This window comes from Sceloporus undulatus, chromosome 3 (genome assembly GCF_019175285.1).
Source record: "Sceloporus undulatus isolate JIND9_A2432 ecotype Alabama chromosome 3, SceUnd_v1.1, whole genome shotgun sequence".
In the NCBI taxonomy this organism is placed as follows: Eukaryota; Metazoa; Chordata; class Lepidosauria; order Squamata; family Phrynosomatidae; genus Sceloporus; species Sceloporus undulatus.
In genome coordinates, this window is record NC_056524.1 from 42,762,323 (window position 1) to 42,782,667 (window position 20,345).

Below are 20,345 nucleotides of genomic sequence, written 5' to 3' on the forward strand. Positions count from 1 at the left end.
TCATCCTGCCTTTCTCCCGATATAGGGATTCAAAAAGCTAATAATTTTTTTTAAGCAGTACAAGTTAAAAATAATACAGAAACATTAAAATGTACCATATATACTTGTGTACAAGTCGACTTCGTGTATAAGTTGAGGGAAGGTTTTAGTGCCAAAATAATGGATTTTGATATGACCTGGAGGAGGGTAAGCAAAGGTTTGAAGATCAGACTGCAAGTGGAGGAAAAATGGGGACATGCAAGGAGGAGGAGGAAGAGAAGGAGAGGAAGGAAAGGCTTGGAGATTGGACTGCAAATAGAGGGAAAATGGGGAAATGCAAGGAGGAGGAGGAAAAGTTTGGAGATTTGATTGAGAAGGGAATCTACACACACACACACACTTGTGCCTCACAGGTGTTTCAGCAGTCACTGCCAAAGCATGGAGAGTGGGGCGTTGGGGCTGCTTTTTTAAAGGTTGTTTATGAGCAATATTACTGTTGTTGTTAACTGCCCTCCAGTTGAGCTCAGCCAATGGTGACTGTATTGACCTGTATACAAGTCGACCTGAGATTTTGAGGTCAATTTTTGGGCATGAATTTCTCGATGTATAGTCAAATATATGCAGTAGATACAGAGTTTAAAAAACAATTAAACAGTTTTTAAAAGTTTAGAACATTATACATTAAAATTTAAAATGCATTAAAAACTCTATACAAACCTTAACATCTGAATTACACAGCATTTAAAATATAGTTCTTGAACAGTTGCTGAGATGAGAACTGGAACAGATAACAAATAGCCAATATGGTAGCTAGTAAATAGGAGATTTTCAACATGAGAGAACTTTAGGACTTTGATCTGGGTGAAGTCAGGAATGGGAAAAAAATTGGAAGGCAAACAGTCAGAGGAGTTTAATGTTAGTCTCCAGTTTTTATGGGATCGTCCTTTATATAAACTTGAATGGATTTTCATGATAGGTACCCAGCATTTCATTTTAATGATATTATTTGGAAATTTGGAACATATTTCTGTGTAAGTAATTTCTGTACACCTGGATTAGGAAGTATTAAATGTTACAGCCATAGAACTAATGCTATTGAGATGTACTTCTGACATCCTTATCATAAGTATGTGTATGTTGAGGCAAGCCTTGCTTTCAATGGGATTTGCTTTCCAGAAAATAAGCCTAACATTACACAATTTTTTATCCCTCTCACTTAATAATGTAATCTAATGAATTGTGTAATCCTATACTTCTCTCTATATAAGACACATTGATTTACTCCTAGGTGGGCTTTATAGGTTTGCAGGCTATATGTGCTTAAAACCAACAGGAAACACAATTATGAAGATGGTTCATCAGGAGTGGAAAAGGGAGCACATCACATGTAGAAGGAACATTGGGAGTTAATGAATGTGATCCTCTCTAGTCAGCTTCATATCTCTCAAGATCTTCCCAGTTCATGTGTTGGTTATTACCTATAAAGCCCTACATGGCTTGGGCCCGGGTTACTTGAGGGAGCGCCTCTCCCTACATAATCTGCCCCGCACTCACAGAACGACGGGGAAATTCTTACTTGAACACCCTAAGGTGAGACTGGTAACAACTCACCAAAGAGCCTATACAATGACTGCTCCATCTCATTGGAATGCACTCCTGGAGGAGATTCGACTTAGTTGCACATTGGAAGCCTTCAAAAAGGCCTTGAAAACCTATCTCTTCCAGTTAGCATATCCTCCCGATTCTCTCTAGAGATAGTATTCCCCAACTAGATTAAGATGACTACCCATAACTGATATCCCGACTAATTTTAACTGCACTGTTTTTAAAAACTGAATTGTTTATAACTGTTTTTAATCTGTTTTTAATATTGTATTTGACATGTGTCACAGAGTTTAATCGTATGTACACCGCTTTGATCTGGAGGAAAAGCAGTATATAAATAAAAGCTTTATTATTTATTATTATTATGTTGCTGGTGTCAGTCCACAGTAAATATTGCTCAGCCCTAGTTTTGATTAGTTGTCAAAACTGGATCAAGTGTGAGTTATGCTGCTCCTGTGCTTAGGTCTCAGGCCTGCATGCCCCTCATGCACAGCTTGACAGTAGATGGACTGCCTTTGCATGTGTAACTGAAGTTGGGAGTGGTATAGGCCAGATTTGAGCCAACTGTGTCCACACAAGCATTCAGTGTTGCACCCATCCAGACTTGAGGGCCAGGGTAGTAATCCACCAGAATCCCCACTTTCTCTGTAGGAAACCAGTATGCCTGTAATCTGGATGAGATAGTTTGTGTCTGGGAATCAGATCAGGGACAAAAAAGGAATGAACTTGGTGTGTTGTCCACCTCACTGTACAAAAACTCCCAGGCTGAGATGGCAGAGGTAATTTCTGGTGTAGTGTTGGAGAATCCCAAACAGTGATCCAGGAGGACCAGCATTCATGCCCCTGGCCAAATACATGTTGTAGAGGAGTGAGTTGATGGTGGCAGTTCTGAATGTGAAGAAGCTGACTTTCTTCAAGACTACTTCATCTTCTGAATCTTTGGGCTGTGAGGGCCATATTGATTTAAACTGGAAAAACAGCACTAATTTGAACTGTTCAGGATGCAGTGGTTTACAACAAGCTTTCCCTGCAATACCACTGACGTATGGAACATTCTTTAAAGATAACAAAGAAAACGTTGTGAGTGTAGCAGTGTCCATAATCTCGGAGATGTCTTCTTGGACATTATGTTTGTTTGTGTGCTGCTTATTCCATGTGCTTTGTATTAGGATGTTCATTTGTCCTAATTTTAAAAAAGAAAGAAAGGAGAATGCATATCAGGCTGCTTTCTGAACCAAAGTTGGATTATTCCCCTGCCACAGCACCCACTTAGAAACACTGCCTCTTAATACCTGAGGCCTGAGGTATTGCATTTCCAGTGGATTGCTACGCTAAGATTGTATTGTAGCAAATCACACATGCTTAGTATCTTCAAGTGACAATCTCACCACTAGTATGAAGATAGCATCCAAGACTTCTGGCTCAAGTTGAAAGAGTGTGAGCTTCTGTTCACTGCCTGCCCAAGTCCCTGGTGCTGAAGTTGGAAGATTGTCTTGGAGAAATCACTATTTTTCATGCTCTACCAGAATTGTATAGGATTGTGTGCTACAGGGAAGACAACTGGAAAATGGATGGGCCAGGAGGGAAAAGAAGGTTGTCTCACTGGTGGTGGTGTTAGCCTGAATCACCTGTCATTTTTTTTATGTACAGAATCTACTCCCAAAGAAACACAAAGCAGTACAGCACAAACAATCTGAGGCATTTTATGACACCAGTCCTCCTGTGATTGCCCTGCTTCAGAATGCAGCCTAGTAAATGCTTCCTTATGACAAAAGCAAAAACCTCATGTCTACTGAAAGCTATCAAGTTCAGCAAAAAAATGTTTCAGACGTTTCTTTGACATGAATTTTCTGTGTGGGGGAAAAAATTATTTGCCTAGGGGAGCAGTCAAGAATGCAGTCTACCCATCAGCATTCTGGGCTGGGCTTCTTTTGCACTGAACTCTTCTAGCTTCAGACAAGAGAGTTGCCTTTTATTGCATGGTTTAAATGTTCACTGTCAATGACTCATTCTTAGTAGGTTAACCCTGAACTTTTACTTCCCCCTGAAAATGACTTCAGTAAGCACAGTAAAGTTAATGATTAGCCTTCACGTGACTGACTTGGGCCCAGAAAGAGGAATTTAAATGCTGTTGGCCATCACATGAATCATTCCATTTTCATTCATACATGTTTGAAGTACTGTTTTATTTCTTTTGTTTTAATGGCATTATTCTAAAGCATTACAGTGGAGACCTCTTCAGTTAAGCAAATCAAAGGTTATAATAATTATTATATGTCATAATGCATGGGTGCCTTTTCAAGGGGTTTTTAAGTCATTTAATGGAAATTTGAACTCAGTGGAGTATCTCAGTGGCACTTTGGAAAAATATAAATAAATAATAATAATAATAATAATAATTTGTTTAATTTATATACCGCTAATCCAAAGATCATAGCGGTGAACAGCAGGTAAGCTAATTTGCCCCCCAACAGTTAGTAAATAAATAAATAAGTTAGTAAATAAATAAAAATAAATAATGAAGTATGTTTCAAGTGGAGTAACAGCTGATGTAAAAGATCAGATAGGCAAAAGTGAATTAATATTGAATTTGTGGCTATAAGAGTAATTGTTATTCATTTAAGCTTTAAAAGATATCTCTGCACATTAAAAATGGTGTGGGTGATAACAGTCCTACCTACATACTTTCATTCTACTAGTGAAAAACAAATTCTGTTACTCTTTTTATGTTAACTTATATTAAATTAATGCATTTGTATATAAAATATTCTTGAACCTGTTGGGACTCATAATACTTTTTTAGATCCTGGGCATGCTGGGGCTTTTTGCCATGCTTCATGCCCAGTGTAGTGTGACATCTGGTCTATGGCAGCACATGTGGTGTGGTAATTTTAGAACCAGGATGATGTGAGCCCGGATTCCCACTCATCCATGAAGCTTGCCATGTAGCCCTATCCCAGTTGTTACCTCTCAGTTTGTAAGACATTCCAGGTCCTTTGAAGAAAAAGCAAAATATAAATGGAATCAACAAATGCCCCTGTTTCTCCTTACTAAACATGGAAAGTAGGAAAAAGGGGTCCCAATAATTTATCTATTTACACTTAACAGTACTTTTCAAAGTTTCATTTTCCTCAGAGTCACTAGACCACATTTTTGCAAACTCTTTTTTTCAAAGGAGAGAATGGTATTAATTGGGTTGTATATTCTTTTTCTGCCAGTGCAGGCATGAAATAGATGTATTGAATACTCATTACTGTAGGCCAGTAATCTGTGAGATTGGGTTTCATATCTTTTCAGTAGAAAATAAATGAAGTAAAAAAGCACTTCATGTAATTTTGTATGAGAAAACAACCCAGGGTGGGATTTAAATTGTCTGGCACAGTTTCATAGGTTGAGTGATGCCAACTGACTGCTTTTAGCTAGGTTTTTCTCTTCCCACCTGTTCCAAACAGCTGCTCCATGAGGCATAAACTACACTTGCAGAAGCTTTCCCCAGCATAGTTCAGTAACTGTCACCAGTATTGTTACACTCAAGAGTATACTGCAAGTATACATAAAATAAAGGAAGAATTTTGAAAATAAACTAATACTATTGCTGTATCTGTCACTATATTAGCACATCTATTGTGCCATAAGGACTGAACTGCATGCTAGGGTATTGAAGGAACTGGTGAACATACAGAACAACTTGCCATAACTTTTTTAGAAGTCCTTCCTTTTAGAAGGGTTAGGTGTCAGAAGACTGGAGACAAGCAAATATTATTGCTCCTTTCAAAAAAGGTACTGAGCAGTTCTCATTAAGCTGGAATCTTGTTCCATGTTTGTTTGTTGAAGTCATCCCTTTTACTTTTTTACAGAAGACCTTGATTTTCTAAGAACCTGATTCTTTATTCATTCCTAGAAAAAATATTTCCATACCATTATCTCCTCCTGGAGCTAATTTTATTACTTTATTACTTCCCCATTAGTCTTGCTAAGAATGAACTTCCCATAAAAGTTGGTGAGGAGGGGGGAATCAGATTAACATTTCAATCATTTCCTATTTTTGCTTGGCATCATTATGTTTTGGTGCTGGAGTAATGAAATATATCATCTTTGGTTTTTTTAAAATATATTTTTAGGATCAGTTGCCATTTGTTGGCTCAAATGAAAACAGGAGGAGGAAGGAGGAGGGGGAAGAGGAAGAGGATATAATCCTACCTTTTCCCCAGCTCAGGCCTCAAGGGAGCTTTCAACAGTTAAAACAAATATAGCTAAAATGTACAATGTGGAAAAGTTTAAAAATGTAATTAAACTATAAACAAATCAAAACCTCTTAAAAACATAAACCATTTGTAAAGGAAAACGACAAATAGAAAATCCATCATATTATGCAGGCCTGTTCCTTTTCCAAGGTCTACTGAAATAAGAAAAAAAAGTATCTGCCTGGCTGCAAAAAAAGATAGCAAGTTAGCAGAATAGGAATGTGAGATTTTTATTTCTGAATGTAAGAGGGGATAATTTCTGCTGTGGATGGGATGAATGCTAGTAGAAAGGATCTATTGATATTGTCTGAATTAGAGCTAATGACATGGAGGTATGTACCCTAAACAAGTGAATGCTCGAAATAGAACTCTCTTTAACAGTTATATCCCCAGGTTGATCATATACTTTCTGAAAGGGAATGCTCAAAGTGGCAGCCCACTCAGAGACACCCAGATGAATCACTGCAAAAGGACAGACCACAGAATTCAGAATGTGTCAGCTTATTTTCATGTGACCGAATTACTCAGCATAGTAAGAAGAACCAGTGTCTGCATCTCTGCCATTTAAAGTTGCCCATTGTGTGTTATTAATTTGGGGAATGTATACAAAACAGAGGGGGGGGGGACAAGCTGATTTGAATTAAGTTTGGTTTTTTTGAAAAATTCTTTCTTTTAGCTAAAAATTTTTTCAAAGAATAGCTTGTTGTTTTTCTTAGCAGCCTCTACCCATGGCAACCCTATGAATGAGACATCTCCAAGACACCTTATCCTTAGCAGTTCTGCTCAGGTATTGCAGACTCAGGGATGTGGCTTTCTTGATTGAATCTGTCCACCTGTAATGCAGTCTTCCTTTTTTCCTAATGCTTTCTCCCTTATCAAGCATTATTGTCTTTTCTGGTGTGTCATGCCTTCTCATGATGTGGCCAGAGTATGCTAGCCTCAAGCTAGTCTCCTTGGCTTCTAGGGAGAGTTCAAGCCTGATTTGCTCATTTGTCTGTTTTGCTCTAGGGCCCACTTATTTGCCATCCATGGTATCTGCAGTACTCTTCTTCAGTACCACATTTTAAATGACTTGATTTTTCTTTCTATCTGCTTTCTTCACAATGTCCAGCCTTCCTCTGCAAATTGGCATGCAAAGCTGCTGACAATACTATTGAATAAAAAGTGGAATTGAAACAAAAATCAGTTATTCATTTTATTGAAAAGAGTAATGTGGTTTATTTGGAATCTCTGAAGAGTTGTTTTTATTAGTCTCTTCATGCTCTTTATACTTAACACACTTCACAATTTTCATTAGCAGTGTTTGACCATGGTCTGTCCTGTTTCACAGTTAATGCTTACACCTTTCCATAAGGTTGATAAAATACTGAGAACACATTTTAAATCATCTCCTGAGAATGTTGCTGTTAAAGATGCTGTTTTTGAAGTACTGAATATGTAGTACAGCTCACCATGGACAACATATGTTTTACTCCCCCACTGGTACGACTTGTTCTTCATTGGTATTTGTCTTCAGTTCAAAATAAGTAATTTGGAATGAAAGTATGTTTGCTACATAAAACAGTCCTGTTGTCTGTACATGCATTTTAGATAGAGAGATAGACAGACTGACAGACAGATAAATAGTGATAACTTTTGCAAAGAAGACTGTGAGTGATGGTGGTTCAGTTCCAACTCAAAATAGTCCAGTAGTCCATCTGGCCCAGTGTGAAGCCTACAGCAATTTAGCTGGAAATAAACTCCACTGAGATTATTCATTTTACTGGAGCAAACTCAATGGAAGATTTAAAAAACAAAATGTAGGATAATCTATGTCCTTTGCCCATTTATTTGGGAGTAAGCTCCACTGAATTTAAGTAGGACCTTTCAGTAGACTGTGCTGACAGAAGAAATGGAATATTTCATGTTTGTGTGGGAAGAAAAAGATTAGCTGCTAGGAAAGCAGCCGTGATCTGCCAGCTATTAAGTTCATTAGCACACAAAATACACTCTATATTTGAACTCAAAAGTTTTATTGTTGGTATGTGCCTTCAAGACAACTCTGAGTTAGGATTTTCTGGCCAAGACTTATTCAGAGCGGGTTTATCGTTGCCTTCCTCTGAGGTGTGTCTTGCCCAAGGTTACCCAATGGGTTTCCATGACTCACGTAGGATTTAAACTCTGGTCTCCCCAGGTCCTGGTGCAACACTCAAATCACAACATGCGGGCTTTCACAAGTTTAAAAGATAATTAATAGCAATGATCAATACTAAGATGTTCTGTCTGTCTGCTGGCCAGCCCAGTTCTCTGGACACCTGCCAAGGTCTGCTGTTCTGCCAACACTTCCCCCAAAGCAAGCTTTTTACTTGGCATCCTGTAATGAACTGGTGTCTGCCTTGTGGTTTGTCTCTTCAATGTGTTTCTTGTTTCATTGTTAAGCAGGTGTCTTGTAGCTAGATACAAGGAGGGAGGACTTTCCCCTCCAAATAGGTTTCTTCTCCACCCCCATGAAATTCTCATTCAATCCCCAACTTTTCAGAGTTGTGGAGAGTGAGACATTGAAAATAGTTCACACCAAGAATTCGGATGTTTGTCATGTTCACATTCCCTTGATTACTTAACCTGCCTTTTCTTTGCATGCCTCAACACTATTCCGCTATGTGTCCAAGTTACTGAAATGCTGGAAATTTAATACTGGATATTTAAGGACTGAAGGAGTATTTCATGAAAGCAAGGGAATTCTTGTTTTGTGGAGCAGTGCATAAATGTGCTTTACTGTCTTGATGCCCAACCTTGGATACTGTGAAAAGACAAGTGTACTGCTACAGAAAGGACAGGAAATTTGAAGTTTTCAGATTTGTTACCTGTCTTCACTTTTTTTATTTTAGCAAATCCAGACCAAAATGAAAATAGTTTCAAACCAGACCTTTGTGTTGTGGTGTTCTACTGTACCTTGTCATCTGTGTGGCTGATGCATGTAGTAACTGGCATAATCACTTGTGTTGTTGGTTTGTTTGCATTTCCTTTATCTTTGCTCTTAACAAAGGGAAATTGAGGTTGCAGCCCTGTGCATATCTACTTTAGGAAGCTTCATGGTAGTCAGTGGAATATACTTCTTGGCAACCATGGATAGTATTGGGCTATGACTAAAAATTGCAGGGAATAGAGCACGCGAGATTTTAAAATGCTGCTGTAAGGATATAATCCAATTGTTCCTCCCCTCCCATTTTGGGATGGTGACTCTTTGGAAATTATAAAAAATGTAACCAGGTTCAAGTGAACTCAGAGGCCAGAAGGGCTTTACCTTTACTTTCCTTCCACAGAATCCTTGCATGGTAAGTGGGAAATGACAGAAATAGTTCATTTTACAAGGTTTTCAAAGGGAGCTAAGGAAAATGTTTCTGGGATAAACATCCTTTCTGATCCTGGCCAGCATAACCCTGGGTTTACTATATAACAACAACAACAACAACAACAACAACAACAATAATAAGTTTTATTTATAGACCGCTATTCCGCAATGATCATAGCGGTGTACAGTAAAAATTGCAATACAATACAAAAAATTGCAAGGCCTCTCTCCCCCTCAAGATGGTGGTCGGGGGGAGGGCTCTTGGTCTTGCCAGGCCAGGCCTCGTCTCTCCCCCTCAAGATGGTGGTTGGGGGGAGGGCTCTTGGTCCCATTAGTTTTCCTTTTGTTTTTGTCTTTTTCGATTGCATGCCAGCTCTTTCATTGATTCTGTGTAAGCTCCTCTGGGAGACTATTTAAAGCTGAGGAGCAGCACATAAATGCTATCAATCAGTCAGTGGGTTACACATTACCAAATAAAAATTCCATATATTTCCGTCAGCACCAGTAAGAACTAGCATGAGTTTTGTGAATGAAAGGAGAGCCAGGGAGCAAGCATTTATTTCATGCTTCTCAGGCAGCTGGGGCCCAGGGACAACATACAACAAATAAATAGGATCTTGACCACTCTGTAAATCTGACAGGTATCTAACTTGACTAGAATTATAATATGTGAGGTGAAATACAGAATCATAAAAATGCTGCCCTATTAAAAAAAGAGTAATGTGGATCCTTTTGCATTTTATACTGCAATTTTATTAGCTATCAAAGCAACAATGTGTAAATGAGTAACTCTGCAAAGAAATAAAATGGCAAAAAGGCTCCATTTTCTTCTTCTGTGTCACGTTGCATTCATTGAGGCTTACTAGCCAAGCAGGAGTGAGATTACAACCCCAAAGGTGGTGTTATGTATCAACCACTGAGGAACTGTGCAAGCCAGCCATTTAGCAGTTTGGAACCTGTTCTTACTTTTTCAGAACAAATGATAGTTGTAAAACAGGAGAATCAATCAGCTGAAGCAGCAGTGACCCGTTGGTCATGGGCTCTTCCTTCCTTGCCACATTTCCTCTCTCAGTAGTCTTTCAATAATTAATAATGGGGCCATTGTTTCTCCCAGTCATCTGCTGATGGTGCAGTGCCACCGTTCATTAGCAGCCTGGACCAAGCAGCATAATCCTGTGTAAGAATCTTTAGAATGTCTGAAAAGGTAAAACATTCTGAAGGTTAGCACAGGCAAGAGATGCAGACCAACTCTCTTTCTATCGCTGTCCCAGTTAATTCTCCAAGTTACAGAGCTTACGGTCACTTACTTTGAGCCTTCTCCATTAAAAAAAAAAAAAATCTAGGAGACAAATCAAGCTTGCTGAACTGTTTTGATACCTATTTCATATTAATTGATTAATTCATATTAATTTTTGCTGCTGGGCCCTTAGTATCTGCTGCAGTTTGGTTCCAGGATCTCCTTTGGACACCAAAATCCATGGATACTTAAGTCCCATTCAATACAGAGGCCATGTAAAATTGACATATATATATATATATTCAATCTGCGAGTGGTTGAATCCGTGGATTTAAAAATATAACAATTATAAACTGCTCTGAGAACCTTTGTGGCTGAACAGCAGGGTATAAAAACTCCAAATAAATAAATAAAATTAAAAATCCATAGATACATAAGGCCAACTTTACTGCCATTCTCTTTTTTTTTCTGTTGTGCTTATGATAGAGTGTTATTGCTCCATACAGATTTTTTTTGCCATTTGTTACTGAAAGCCAACAAAACAATATTTAACCTTTAGAACAAATAACATAATGCTTCCGCAGCAATAATGGTACAAATTAGCAATGCTTATCAATAGGAATTTTGTTCTTTGGTATTTCTTCACAGTGTATTTCAAGGTGGTGCAAGATGTTATTTCTTCAGCCTAAGAGATTTACAGCAGTCTTACCTATGTTCCTTCCTCTAAACTAGCTGAGATACCCAATATTAATTTCACTCTATCCAATGGGGAAAGGAATTAAGTGCACCATATAGACAATGCAACAGGCAATACAGTAGTCAATTTACTTTCAGTTCAGGATCAATAGTCAATAAAGTCATTATATGTGTGCAAGGGCGCCTCTGCCTTGAATGGTGGGAGTTTCTACATGTGTGGAGCCAGGGTGCTGTAGTGGTTTGAGCACTGGACTATGACTCTGGAGATTAGGGTTCCAATCGTCGCTCGAGCATAAAAACTCACTAGGTGACCTGGAGCAAATCACACTCTCTCAGCCTCATAGGATGGCAATGGCAAACCCCCCCCCCAAAGAAACCTGCCAAGAAAACCCTATGATAGGGTCGTCATAACTCAAGCAGAACTAGAACTCAAAACCGTTATTTCTCTGGACAATATACTGGCTATAGACTCCCAAATATTTCCTTTTCCAAAGTCTGGCAGGATATAAGAGCAACAGCCTTTTCCCCTTCATAATCCCAAGTGACTGGCATGCAGTGGCACACTTGGATGGAAACTACTGACCAAAGAGCTGTAATATTTTTCAACTGTATTTCCAGGCATTGCCTCCTCTTCAGTTTGTGATGTTTGGTTAGATGCTAGGAGATGCACTGGCTAGAGTCGACCGATGGATATTATACTTGCAAGGCTGGGTAGAGCTATCATCCAGGTTGTGTTAGAAGGAAGTAGGTAAAGGTTTTGGGACAGGTGAGCTATCTGAGGACATGCAATCATGCTGGGTGGAATAGGGCTTAGCCCTCTTATCTTGTAAAATTGCCTTAGATCATCAAAAGTTGAATACATACCAAACACTGATGACAACCTGGTCCGGAACAGTCTTCAATCAAGAAGCTTGTTTTTGAAGCAAATTTGTCCATTGTACCTTCAGAAGTAGTATATACCACTGCTTTAGACTGTTGACAATGTTTGCTTCTTCTTTAGAGTTCAATAGTTTCTTCTTTGTGAGAATTACTAATAGTAAAATGTCACCAGTTGGGTCAGTATTTCCTGGGTTAATTCTGTGCACTTCACTTTTCTAAAGTGCTTGCTTTTCTTTTGAGTTTTACGTCTTGACCTCTCATGGGGTTTTCAGAGCACACACTGTTCACAGAAACCTTGCTTGTACTTCTGGTACTGTTCAGACTTTTGTAATAGGTTTTCTTACAAATTGCCCAAGCATGTGGACTCCCCCAGAAGGTAGAAAGCATGGAAAGGACACCAATAGATTCCCAGTCAAGCAACTTCATTGTTTTTCTCAGTGAGATGATGTGTGGGAGTGAAGGATGTTGCTAATTTTTGCTTAGATAAGAAGAGCAGGAAGCAAATACTTTACATCTCAGCCACAAAGTTATGGAAGATACTGGCTATGTAGGTTGGCTTGATGCATAGTGGGGGCTGTGCTCCATGGAGTTTCCTAGGTTCAGTGCCTTGATTGCAAAACTAACTTTAGAATCTGGTCCTTGGAAATTACTAATTTTCATGCTGGGTATGGCTGTTTCTGTTTGCTGCAAGGCAGCAATTGGGTAACCTCTGTCTCTTCAGTGTTTTTTTTTTGCTCCAACTTTCATCAGCTCCAGTCAGCGTGGCCAGTACTAAAGGTGATGGGAGTTGTAGTCCCATCAGTATCTGTCCTACGAAGTGCTACTTTGGCTGTATGGAACAAGGACATGTCTAGAACTTAAGGTGCTGATTTTTGGTTCCACACTGCTGCGTTCTTGTCGTTGCATGCCTTCAAGTCATTTCTGACTTATGATGACCATGGGGGTTTCTTGACAAGATTTGTTTGGGGGAGTTATCTTTCCCTTCATAACCTGAGAGAATATAACTTGCCCAGGGCCACCCACTGGGTTCTCATGGCCAATGCGGATTCAAACCCTGGTCTCCAGAGTTGTAGTATTGCTTAAACCTGTATGCCATGCTGGCTGTCACCCACAGCCAACAGATGGTGAAAACTCTAGTGAATCCAGTTTTAAAGTGCATCTGCTGTCAATATGATTCTAAGTGAGGACGAGATTTTCTGATTCATATAAGACCAAATTCAAGTAGTTCTTTTTTTTAAGGGGGGGGGGCGTTTCCTCAGTGATATATATTTGCTAGTGTCAGATTCCATCAATTTGGTGCTTCCGCTTCTTGGCCTGGCGATGATGGAAGGAAGACTGTCTGTGAGGTCCAGAGATACTGCTCCATGCTTCTTGGAGGAAGGGCCATTTACAATGCTAGTAGTTGCTAGTATGGATTTTTTTTTTAAATGCTCTTGCATTGTTTGAAACTGATTTGAGAGTCCAGCCCTAAAGGAATCATTCATTGCCTTCTGTGTAAAATTTCTTTGGAAAGGCATTACTGTACTTAATGGGAACTGAACTGTTTCCTGTAACTGTACATGGGAAGAATATATGAATAGCAAACTTTTTTTCCCTTCATATAATCCTTGCTCTGACCTTTGATGTTTCTCAATATTTCTGATGGACTTTAGACAATGCCAAAAAATCAGCTAGGTTTGAATGCAGTGTCCTAGCTGAAGCACATCTCCTTTTCCAGAAGAGTTCTGCAGGTGGGAAGTATGTAATTTGTACTGCAATTTGAGGAACATCACGACCTCTCCTCAGCCAGCCCTGTGTCTATGGAATGTTTGTGCATAGCTCATTTTCTCTGAGTTTATTGAAGAGAGCCAAAGAGATGCGTAAATCATACCAAGATTGCAGAGAGATTACTTGTGAACCAGTAATGCTTGAATAGACTGAAAATAATTACATGAGAAAATAATGATACCCATGGTTTAACAGAGCAGTCTTCAAACTTTTGAGGCAAAGGACCAACTTCAAACTGCAGCCTGGATCACAGGAGCACCCTTTCCCACTTTCTGTTCCAGCTATATCTGTCTTTGAGTTGAAGTAACCAATACAGTGGACCTACCCATCTTGTCACATCATCCTCATCTCATGTAGAGTAGGCAATCTCATGTACTTCAGATGTTTTGGACTACAACTCCTGTAATCTTCAATTACTAGCAGTGCATGCTGGGTTTTATTAAGGGTGCTATTAATCAAAACATTTGGAGGGCATCAGGTTGTCTATTGCTGTCTTGGGTGTTCCCTTTTCCCCACTTCATTTGATTAGTTGTTGGTTGGAGCATGTTCTGGGAGGAATCAGAAAGAGTTTGAATACAGGTCAATGCTATTGTTCTCACAGTGTCCCTCTCTCTTTTCCTCTTTTCTCTTAAAAATGAGACAAAAAGGAAAGGATGATCAGAATATAAGCAACAGTTGAAGGAAGGCTAGTAGTTTAATACAGCAAGCACCTGACCTCCCTATAGATGCTGATCCATCACTATATTGCTTCATAATCAAAGTGCCAAAATATGAAAAAATGCATGGAGGCATATGGGGCAGATTTTAATCACACAGAGTCTGTGGGATGGAAAAGTGGAGGGGAACCTATACTTCAAGACCAGTCAACATCAGTAGCTTTGCATGTAAGTGAAGCTTGAAACAATTGATTAGGAATGGGATCCAAACCCGGACTGTAGTGGGCAAGTAGTTTCCCTCCATTGTCAAGGTCACAGCAAAGATGTGGGAAAGAAATGTCAATTAAAACTTCTCTCCCAAGATAAATTGCAGTTGCTAGGGCTGCATTTAAGCAGGACTTCTGCAGAGAAGGAAATGATTAATTGCTCCCATACATGCCCACTGTGATCTTGACCCAGACCCCACTCCTCCAGAGCAAAATTTTAAACACTGTTCTTGTGTTAAATGTTGTAAGGCCCTAAGTGCATCCAAGCAACTATAATCCATTTTGGAATAAGCCACTGTTTCCATACTGTGAAGTCAAATTTATTACAGCAAGTTCTGGATAAAATGTGTTGTGCTGCAGTACTTGTTTTCAATTGCCTACATGAATCATGGTTGAAAGATTTTCATTGTGAGCCTTTCACAAGGTAGGTGGATGGCTTTCTGATGTAGGAATAAGAATAATAAATCAGGAATTTGAGTAGCTTGAATCACAACCTCTACACATCATTTCCACATGAGGTAAGGCCTGACCATTCAACATCAGGAAATGTCCCCTTTCCCTTCTTAGCCAGTGAATGCTTCGCTAATGCTTACCATGTGAAACTGACATAGGGGTGAAAAAGATGTGTCTAAATGCTACGCCCCGAAGCCAACTAGAAGCTGGCTTTACTGGGCCACCTGTTTCGGCCCTCACTCTCTTTTATGGCCTTTTCTCCAGAATCTTCAAAGAAAAAAGGGAAACAGAGAGACCTGTGCTGTTTTGAATTAGCAGTGCTATAGTTTATATTTTCTGCTGCAGGGAAACCTTGGAACTGTGTTGCCAGTTTTCTTCCATATACAAGAGGCTGAGCATCTTCATGTTCACCTGTAACTACTAGAATGACTTCAGAGTTGCTAGATGTAAATAGGAGGCTTAGGTGAGATATCCATATATACTGCATCTACAAGAAAGCCCAGTTCAAAGGGTAGCTGGGCCTGAGGTCATCATCTCCAGCATTATGTTTTATTTCTGAGGGTCAAACTCAGAATTTAGGCCCCACTTCCACCACTTTCAAATCCAAACCAGAAGCCCATTAGTATTCGCATAATAGGTTCACAGTTACCTATTTCTTCCTTTTGCTCTTCTTTCTGCATGAAGCAAACTAAACTGGGCAAGGGAATGGAGGGAACCAGTTTACAAAGAGGCTGAGTAGTGATGCAAGTTTGGTAAGACCTATCAGCATGCTCAGGAATATCCATTGTCACAGGGAATGGTAGAACCCATGTATTCTAGCAGTATTGGGCACACCTGAGCATGCTTTAAGGAGGTTTATCAGCTTTTCGCCATTACCACCCATTGGTTTCCTCACACCTTCAACCTGTCTTTTGCAAAAGTAAATTTGGAAAGTTAGTAGATGGAAGGGCAGGTATGGAACTCCAACAAGTGTGCCAATATTCCAACCTTTCTTAGGGAATGAATAATAAAACATTTTTTCTAGATGTTTGCAGAAAATTAGATTGGAGAAACTAGCCTTATTATGAGGGAAGCTCAGAGAAAATTAACACATCTAATACTAACCCTGTGGTTTCATGAAACAGAATGGGGGCATACAGTTAGCAGAAGAAACACTATTGTGTGTTCTAAAGTTGATCATTTGCTATGGGTTATGTTTGATCTGGCTTCTGAATTGTGTGTGTGGAGCACTAAGGAAATTTTTTAACTGTTTTTGAAATTGCGGTTCTAAATAATTTTCTGTAATATAAAAGGTAGTTTTATTTTGTTTTGTTTTTTGCAGGTCCAGTATTTTTTCAACATTTTGGACAAGTAACTAGTGTATACAGCAAAAGACAAGCCACAGGATGAGAGATGTGTGTTTATTCATTTATTGTCCAATGTTTTAACCTGACTGAAATACAAGATCAACAAGAGCACTGTACTCCTGGCTATTACATATGTTAAAACATAGAGTTTTGCACTTTAGACAACATTTAACACCAGTTGATGGGTAACTGCATTGCTTCTCATAAAGTTCAAAATAAAGATTTATTTTCAAACATGTGGCTTTGGTTTATTTTTATACATTACACTTTTTTCTTGCAGAAAAAAATAAAATTGTACAACTGCATAAATATAAAATTCTTCCACCATGAAAATGGTTAAAACATTCAATAAAGACAGCACCATAGCATATGATGCCTCTAAGCAGGAAAAAAGAAAGAAAATATACAAGGCAAATAATGATTCCCATCACTGATGAAAGTGATAGGCTGACACAGGTCTCTCACACAGCTTCAGAACATACTGAAGGATATGGGGGGATGGAGAGAGAAAGACACCATTCACTACAAAGCACAGTACACAGTCACCTACTCTCCTTAGCTTTGCTTCAGAGTCAAGGTTATTTTCCCTGCCACCACATTAAATAAAGTCCTAAGACCACAAGAAAGAAAAGGCTCTATGGAGTGCTGTTGAATATTCTCACAGGTGGGCCTTTACTTTTTGAAAATGAACCAAAAAAAAAAAAAAAAAAAGGAATTAAAAGTACCATGCCAGTTTTAGTCCCACTGAGTATTTACACCTTGGACAGCAAATCTTTGCTCACAGAAAGTAGAAAACAGGTACAATAATACATGGCTTGAAAAATGACCAGAGTAATGCACCTATAGTACTGTACACTAAATAAAATTCACAAGGCAGCAATACTTAGGGGGCAGAAACACTGCTTACTACAAGTCAGTTATGGAATCATAATTTACAGTAGAAATGGGCATGTCCCAAGGCTCAATTCTGTTTTTCATCATTTACAGTAGAATAAATATCTTTGTCGCTATTGCTACACTTTTAAAGTTTACATTCTAACCTAGTTAAATGCAGAAAGCTAGTGTAAAGCATATAGATTACGTGTAGGTCCCATACGTATGAGTTTTGTTCAAGACTAGTAGGTTTTTGTCGTTTTTTATACTTTTTAAATGGCTAAGAGGAAAAGGGAGGAAAAAAACCCTGTGCTCATAATCAGCTGCTTTTTATGTCAAATTTCATATCAAAACGTCCCTGGAAACGATCTTTGTCACTGTAGTGGATGTTCTTAGCATAGGCCTTGCACTCAATACGCAGCTCCGTGTCAGTTGTCAGGTTGGTAAACTGCACTGCTATAAGGGGCTGGAGGTATTTAGGCTGAAGGATCTTGCCATAATATGGGTAGTATTGTAGAGGAAAGCCACCATAACCAGCCATACCATAGTATTCCACAGAACCAATTTTGTCAGCATCTTCCGGTTTCTAAAGGAATTATTGAGAGACAGAAGTCACTTGCAAATACCACATTATGCTCCATGTTCCACATTTTCTATGGTCCCTATTCTATTGTCACAACTCAAACTTCACATAGTGCTATTTTCACAATCTCATTGAATGATACTCTATTTAATGGCACCCTTTAGCAACTTCAGTCTATGGGGTGAGTTGGCGATAATAATGTGACCATAAATTGAAGTTGCCTGGTGTTTCTTCTTAGACAGCAAAGGTTTCAGTGATGGTAACTCAATGTTTTCATGCAATGCGATGACTGTGGATGTAAAGGACATCATCTCTCTTGAACACAACACACGATACTGAAAGGCTTTAAATCAGCATGGCTCTTCAGAGTGTAGCAGTTCTGCATGTGGACCTGTGCAAAGCTGACCCATATACTGTACAGTCTCTGAACACCTATGGCCATTCTGTGTCCTATGGGGAGCAGGCAGAATTAGAACTATCTGGCTATGTCTGTAGCTAGACATGAAATGATTATAGATGCTTCTCTGACCCTGCCCGCTCCCAATGAGGCACACAGCTGCATGGAGAAGAAGTGGATACCAATCTCAGTAACCCAAAAAGGATATATGCTAGCATATTTTCCTAACAGAATGCAAGCCAATGTTTACAAAAAGTAGGGATGGTCAAAGTGAAGCCTTTTGATGTTGGACTGCAGCTCCCAGCTTTCCTTACCATTAAGTATGCTGGTTAAGAAGCTAGTCTAAACATCTGGAAAACCTCACTTCTCCCTGCCCTAGCTGGCACAGATACTATGAATATAGTTCTAGGCACTTTGAGCAATCTTCCTGTGCAGTTTTCCATGATTCCAGATGGTGCAGAGAGTCATACAGGGCTACCTTCTCTGCAGACTTTTGGCTGAACACATTTAGTAAATCACATTTACTAAATGTGAGTATGTCTTACTGTATTTGAAAGGGTTTTTGATGACCTTCAACTCCAAAAGGGGATTGTATAAGTTCAGAAGTGACAGGCCTCTCAAGAGCTACTAGCCACAATAACTAAGCCTCTGTGGTCTGAGACAGCATACTTCTTAAATACTAGATGTTCAGACAAACGGGAGGAATGCTTTTTATGCTCTCTTTATGTGAACTTACAAAGTTACTTTTAGGACTATCATTCCCAGAATACTCTAACTGGCCTGACATCTAGGAATGATGGCTAGGAAGATGAGGGAGGATGCTAGCTAACTATGCTGGCTAGGGGAATTTTGGGAGCTACTGTTAGAGTCCTAAATCCAGCTCAGCCCAGCTACCAAACCCACTGAACTGATAGAAATTCAGTGTGTGTACAAAATTAGAACCACTTGATTTAGGCCAACCGCTCCCCGCCCCCAAAAAAACCACTTTTCACAAGCTCCGTTTCTTGTAAGATTCCAAGGGAACAACTCTGCAGCTACTGATAGGAGCCGATGGCTGAATCTACAGTCTGACCATGCTGGATCAGACAAAACAGCCTTTTATTTCCTGATACCCAATCAAATGGCTCTGAGAAGATCATAATGAGGATAACAGCAAACTCTTGTTGCTGCTTCCCAGTGACTGATATTCAGAGGTACTTCTGATCTAGGCACAACTTCCATGAATTCATTTTCTTTTAGAATCCCATCTCCACATCATGTGCTAAATAAAATGAAATGGTTTTCCATTTCCCCCCAAAAGGAATTCAAAATTAGCATCCATGAGGGAAATCAAGTTGTGAGCTTGGGTTAAGAGTTTTTGGTGGAGGTCTTCAGAATTTTCACACTGTCTTTTACCAAACACATAATTTTAAAAATGGTTCCAGTCTGCTATTTTTAATTGTCTAACAATTTGTAAGCTGCTCTGAGAGCCTCTTGGCTGAAGAGTGGGTTATAAATAGTCTAAATAAATATTTCCTCTTCTACCCTTCGTCCTTATTTTTTGCATGATAGAGATGGAGAAAACATATATAGTGATCTCACTAGTGTTTATCACACTGAGATTTTTGGAGGTTTTTGCAGCTCAGTTCTGAGGTGACTGCGGGTCCAACGATGCGAATTCACGTTAAAACGTGATGTGTTACCTCATGTGATTGCTTTCTATGGGGGGTTCTTAGGAGGCACTTCTGCATTCAATCTGCACTGACTCCTCATTTTGGTGAATTCAGTAACAAGCGAAAATATGCTTCTCAGCTCACTTTGATTTCACTTCGAATTGGTCTGGTGTGGAAGATCACTCCGATGTTGCCCTCCTGCGTCCTGCTCCTTCATTCCCCTCCTCCTCCTTCACCCCATCTCATCCTCTCTGCCACCCTGCCACCCATCCCATCATCCCCTGAGTGCTCCTGCATCCCCATCCTGGCCCCAGTGACCCCCTACCACCCATCCCATCATCCCCTGAGTGCTCCTGCATCCCCATCCTGGCCCCAGTGACC

At 39.4% G+C, this 20,345-nt stretch overlaps 2 protein-coding genes across 2 annotated transcripts in view; one reads left to right on the forward strand and one right to left on the reverse strand.

Annotated features, from left to right (window-relative positions):
• LOC121925237 (nucleoside diphosphate kinase 7-like) overlaps window positions 1–16,695 on the forward strand; it is a 98,777-nt gene extending 82,082 nt beyond the window's left edge. Inside the window, exon 9 of the mRNA XM_042457121.1 lies at window positions 16,435–16,695. Within this exon, the coding sequence (XP_042313055.1) occupies window positions 16,435–16,467 (33 nt within the window). The 3' untranslated portion in view covers window positions 16,468–16,695. The remainder of the gene's footprint in view (window positions 1–16,434) is intronic.
• ATP1B1 (ATPase Na+/K+ transporting subunit beta 1) overlaps window positions 16,500–20,345 on the reverse strand; it is a 36,061-nt gene continuing 32,215 nt past the window's right edge. The window contains exon 6 of the mRNA XM_042456011.1: window positions 16,500–17,918. Within this exon, the coding sequence (XP_042311945.1) occupies window positions 17,652–17,918 (267 nt within the window). The 3' untranslated portion in view covers window positions 16,500–17,651. The remainder of the gene's footprint in view (window positions 17,919–20,345) is intronic.